The sequence below is a fragment of the Pantherophis guttatus genome, chromosome 2, assembly GCF_059756535.1.
Source record: "Pantherophis guttatus breed Tessera chromosome 2, ASM5975653v1, whole genome shotgun sequence".
In the NCBI taxonomy this organism is placed as follows: Eukaryota; Metazoa; Chordata; class Lepidosauria; order Squamata; family Colubridae; genus Pantherophis; species Pantherophis guttatus.
Window position 1 is genome coordinate 49,373,465 of NC_142064.1, and position 6,000 is coordinate 49,379,464.

General features: G+C 36.4%; 1 protein-coding gene across 6 annotated transcripts in view; it reads left to right on the forward strand.

Moving 5' to 3' along the window:
• The window catches only part of FER (FER tyrosine kinase), a 124,586-nt gene extending 120,954 nt beyond the window's left edge, over positions 1 to 3,632 (forward strand). For all 6 annotated transcript variants that reach the window (XM_034432719.2, XM_087885949.1, XM_087885952.1 and 3 more), the window contains 2 exons: positions 1,052 to 1,174; positions 3,334 to 3,632. In XM_034432719.2, coding sequence (XP_034288610.1) covers positions 1,052 to 1,174; positions 3,334 to 3,479 — 269 coding nt within the window. In that variant the 3' untranslated portion in view covers positions 3,480 to 3,632. The remainder of the gene's footprint in view (positions 1 to 1,051; positions 1,175 to 3,333) is intronic.
• The last annotated feature ends 2,368 nt before the right edge of the window (positions 3,633 to 6,000 follow it).

The following is a 6,000-nucleotide window of genomic DNA, read 5'->3' on the forward strand; positions in this document are numbered from 1 at the left end:
TGTAAAAATAGCTTGCAGTTATGATGGGCGTTACTGACTCGCCAGGGACTTGCCCGGCACTGGCTCTCTATTGTTTGTTATCTTCCTCCTATCATCATCAGTTCCAGTTTGGTTGACAGCTTAGAAAACAAACAGCATGGCAGCTCCCATGGGTTTATTGTCTTATCCTTCCTTTCAGCTTTAGAGTGAATTAGGAAAAGTTTAATCCAATTGCACTGTTTTATGTTGACATGTTTGATGACAAACAGCCTTATGTTTATAAGTGACAATTTTCCTGCTAAGTACCTGCGTGTCATAAGCATTTGAATTAAAATTACCATATTGAAATCAAATCTGATGTTTTTTAATTTTTATTTGGTGTGCGTTGGAAGAGGGGTAGTCTTATACGGCGAGTATAGCCCAAACCCTATATTTTAACAGGAAAAGTAGGGGGTCGTCTTATACGCCCAGTCGTCTTATACGCCGGAAAATACGGTAATTATTGGATGTACCAGCTATTTAAATATAACATCTTCTATAACCTGGGAGATAAAGGTTGATATAAAGATTGGCATAAAGAATTTCTCCTTTCCAAAGGAACTTTTAAACTTCGCTTTCCTGTCTATGAGTCCCTGCTGCTTTGACTTAGTATTGCAAAGTATTGTTTTAAACTGTTTTTGTCTCAATATTTTAATATTTTGCAATGGGTTTTTTAAACTATAAGTCTGTTTTGTTTTAGTATATGAGCACTGGGAAATGGCATGGATTAAGGATACAGTTAGGATTATGAATCATGGAAGTAAAGAGTCAGAAGGGACCACAAAAGTCATCTAGCACAACCTGCACAACGTGCAAAGGACTACATTGATAGGTTCAAAATCATATTGAGCTTATAATTATTATTAACCAAAAAACATGAGTCTCTAGTTAAAACCTCTGGACATGAAGAACCCACATCTTCCTGCAGAATTCTGAAGGTCCACGGTCCCAGCCTGGTGGGCCTTTTGTTTCTTGCCTATTTTTCTGTGTGGATTTTCATTGTCCATCTTTTTGTTATCACCTTATCCAATAGGACGGTACACTTCTGAGAGCGATATATGGAGCTATGGAATTTTCCTCTGGGAGACCTTCAGTTTAGGCGTATGCCCATATCCAGGCATGACTAATCAGCAAGCACGGGAACAAGTAGAGAAAGGTAATTGCATGTGTGTGTTCGTAATGAATATGTATTAAATAATTCCACCTGATTATTTGTACGGCTTTTATAAATTAGGGGGACGTTCTAACACCGAACAGGAGATAATTCAGCATAGCTGAAATGATATAGCAGGTATTCATGCTAGATGATACCTTTTGCTATTTGATTATTAGATAACCAGCATCTTACAATAAAAGTCATTGTACAAGGCTAATCTTTAACTATCTGTAAGTTTTCAGAAGAACTACATGGATATTATTTGATGAAGTTTGGCTCTTAGAATGAGCTGCACATTAAGGCTGTGCAGCAGCTTGAAAACAGTTATGCAGGCCAAAATATGCTTCTAGATGTGCTTACATAGCATTGTTTTCTACCCCTAGAAACCACAGCATTATTTTCCCATAAGGATTGGGCAATAGCATCCTATACTTGTAAATTCAAGATGAATTTGGTTTAAGGAGTTGTAGGCAACTGTGATTTGCACACCCACGTATGCTCCAAATCACTGTTTTGCCTTCAGATCTGAAACACTGCATCTGACTTATATTTCTCCCATCTGCTATTTATTACATGGTGTGTGAATGCACATGCACACACGCACACACATTTATATTCCTAAATATTATTAAATAAGAGCAACAGAAGGAACCACTCTAGAGGCAAAACAAAGCTGGGTGACCTTGGGCCACTCACATTCTCTCAGCCCTAGGAAGCAGGCAAAATCTTGCTAAGATAATTAGGGACTGTGGTTTTCCTTCTAAGGCAGAAGAGAGAGGAGGGCAGTTTCCATTTTTTCTTTGTCTTCCTGGTTTTTCTTCGGTGGTGGGGGTTGCCTGAAAACCAAATAAAAATGAAACCCCATCTAATAGCCACGAGGCTGAAGCCTACTGAATCTGGAGATCCAGGAAGAATAAGTGAGGCCACTTGATTTATAAGCTTTGTTTTGTTGTGGTCTGAGATCCGGGCTTCCGGTCTAAATGTGTGCAAGGGATCTTGATCTGAAAACAGCCATTGACTGAGATCAGCTGCTTTAGAAAAGAGATTTTCATTTCATCTCCCTTTTCTTTGCCTTCTAAATTTTATTCTAGGTTGTTCACTATATGTAACCACGGGTTAATTTTTTTAATAAGACAGCAGGGGTGGTGGTCATCCTGGGAAAGAGATCTAGGTTATAGCATATGGCTATCTACTAGGTCAAGCAGTGTAAAATATTCTGCTGCCTAATGATTTAATATAATAAACCCCAATAAATACCAGACGAATAGCAAAAAACGTGTATAAATATAAATCATGCTCAGGCCCCACAACCCAGCTCCAACAAATCCCAAAAACCGAAACCAGGCTCATCTGTCATCTGGCCTCAAGACCAGGGAAATATCCCAGTCTTTGCTGCTTTGTGGAAAGCAGGCCAGTTGCAACCATAAAATCTTGAGTGGGCAGGCTGTTCCAGAGGGCAGGTGCTGCAACAGAGAAGATCCTGTTCAATATTTTTTAAAAAAATATGTGTGTATGTACCAAGGGTGAAATGCTCCCGGTTCGGACCGGATCCCCCAATCTGGTAGCGATGGCAGTGAGTGGTTCAGAGAACCAGCAGCAAAAATCCCTGCCCCCTCCCATGCCCAGCTGAGCCGTACGATCATCAGAGGCTTTTTAAAAAATTTTTAAAAGCATTTTTTTCTACAACCTCTTCGGCAGAAAAAATGGTTTTAAAAGTAAAAAAAAAAAAAAGCCTCTGATGATCACGCGGCTCAGCTGGGATTGTCAGAGGCTTTTAAAAGCATTTTTTCTACAACCTCTTCGGCCGAAGAGGAGGTAGAAAAAATGCTTTTAAAAGGCTCTGATGATCCCAGCTGAGTTGCCTGATCATCAGAGCCTTTTAAAAGCATTTTTTATGACCTGTTCGTTTGTAAATGATTTTAAAAGTTAAAAAAAAAAAGTTAGCCACGCCCACTCAATCACATTACCACCCCCATTACCACCACCAATCCATGCCCACAGAACCAGTAGTAACAAATTTTACATTTCACCACTGGTATGTACGGTATAAGTCATATTGTATAGGATTCGGTTCTAAGTAGGTTTGGTCATTTCAATTTAAATTGTACTTTCTCTTCAGTTACACTTCTAATAACCTTATTTTTAAAAATACATACTAGGCTATCGAATGTCAGCACCTCAGAAGTGTCCAGAGGATATCTATAAAATAATGCAACGGTGTTGGGATTACAATCCTGAAATGAGACCAAAATTCAGCGAGATTCACAAAGAGCTGTCTGCACTGAAAAAGAAGGTGACATCATGAGAAATTAGCAGGACTCAAACGACAGGACTTTCTTTTTTGTAGAAAAGTATTATTTTTCCTGTCACAAATCCGACACATTTATATCATATTTCTTCTGATATTCTTCTTGGATTCCTTTTTTTTAAATAATAAAAAAAAACTACTCTATTCAAATGTGCCCAACCTGAAGAATGTCAAAATGTCTATGTTAAAAACAGAGTGTTCTGCTAAGTGCTTTATATGCTGTCATTTAGGTTTTGTGTAAATAGACAAACATGTAATATATGTGTAGAGTTAGGAAATTCTGGCTCATTTAGATATTTCTGTGATAAATCCCAAAGAATATTTTGGGACCTTTGTTTCTCCTTTTCAATCCATGCACTTGCAACAGTCTTAGTGTAAGCCCAGTGGTTCATGAATCATTCCCATGAATTTTAAAGCTACAGGCACAGTTTTCAATATATCTTTTAAGGAAAGGAACACACACATGCAAAATCACCAGTTGATGCAATATTGAATATGTGTTTATTCAAGAACATTATGTAAGGATATGCTTATAGAATGCGGAGTTTGGGCACATGTTTTTTAAAGACATTTCAATATAGTAATTGTTTCTAATATTGGATATTATTTATTTGCATCTTTAAATGAGAAAAAAAAAGAGGCACAATTTGCCAGAAACTGGCAAGCACAAATCAATTAATAGTGTATTTTTTTTATTTTCAGGAAAATATATATATATATTCAAAAGTGAGGGTTACATGTAAAGCAACTACTGGGAAGTGCTGTCTTTCAGAAGAATGGAATATAGAAATAGACATTTTTAAATGTTCGCATTCAGTAGTGCAGTCAACAACATATTTGCAAATGAAAGTAGCATATGATTGAGATAACCAGTAGCATCAATTTTATATCAGAAAAGCAAAGTGAATTACCTGATTGAAAACTTTGTGAAATGATGTTTCCATTCTGTATGTCCCTGCAGGAAGGAATACACACACATTCATACTGTATCCACTATTAGTTTCTCAGCTGTTTTTTCAAAAAGGCCTGAGAAGAATATGGTAGTAAAAAATTACTATCTTTGAAAAAAGTAGTTTGCCCTCTAAAACTACAAACTTGAACAGAATACAATTCCATTTTTCCAGTTAAGCTCAGTATCTCCACCCTTTATTAAATTGATATTTGGATGCTCTGAGACTTACCAATCAATAATCAGCAAAATTAATGACTGGATTTTCCCTGAGATTCCCAAGGAGAATCACTTTTTTTCCCCAGTTATTGGTTTCATCCTGATTTCCTGAATCCTTAGCTGGTCAGTTCTGTTGCAGAGCGTTTCAGATTATACCTCAGAAGCAGCCAAATGCTAGTCATGTTGTATCAGGAAGTCAGGCGCTTCCAGATGAAGCAATGTGATGTTTTGCTCCTTGAAATAGGGGTGAACCAAAATGTTGGTGAAGTTTGTGATTGCAAAACATCTCTGTTTTGCTTATCATTCTGGAAGAGCACTTTTGGTCTTTTGTGCATGTGTCTTGTGGTAGTACAGAGTGGTGATGTTGAACAAGATGTATTCTACTTTTAGACTAGAACAATTGATGTCATTTATGTGATACAAATTAATATCAGAATAAAACAGTAAAGCATTATATTGGAGGAAAACATTCTTCATTGTAGATGAGCTTGTTGGTAACATAATGCAAGGGACATCAGGTGAGTGTTGCCTTATATACAAAGATTGTTTTATAGTTCATAATCCAGTAAAGAGGTAAAAGAAATGAGAAATAAATGTAACATTGCAGTTTCTAGGTATAGTAATGGGCATACATGGATCGTAAAATGAATATTCAGCAAAAGTAGGAAAATCGATTATTGTGATCCTAAAGGGATCCAACTAGTGTGCCTTTAATCATCGGCATTCCTTTATTAATTGAAATGCACAAGGACTGAAACCTAACACCATAAGGGGAAAAACACCACAAATTGCCCAGTTGCACATTTTCGTCTATGCATTCACTAATGTGTAAATGTCAGGACAGAATGTAAAGAATGTATTTCCTTGTATTCATGATGTTTTTAATTTTTCTTTTAAGGGTTACTATTTTTATATAGGAGAGATTGTTCCATTTCTTAAAGTCTTCTGAATGTATTCTGTCTTGGACTATGGAAAAAGACAGCACTTTGTCTTAAATTGATTAGAAGGACACCTTGTCCTCATCTTCTTGTATAAATGTAAAGGATAACTGCTATTTATATTTCATTTATGTAAGCAGTTAAAATTTGCAATTCATGTCAGACTGCTGCTCAAATTTGAAAACATTTCTGAACATAATACCAGAACATTGGGCATTGGTTTTGCCTGCTTCCTGTCCTAAAATCAGAGGTCACCTAAAATCAGAAATTAGAATGTAGTCAGGGTTCATTCCCAGAAAGTAAGTTTAGCTAATTAATATTATATTTTTCACACATTCTTACAATCTACTCTCTTAGTTTGTAACGTAATTTGTAAAACCAATTTTACCTACCATATAAAACTATTTAAATT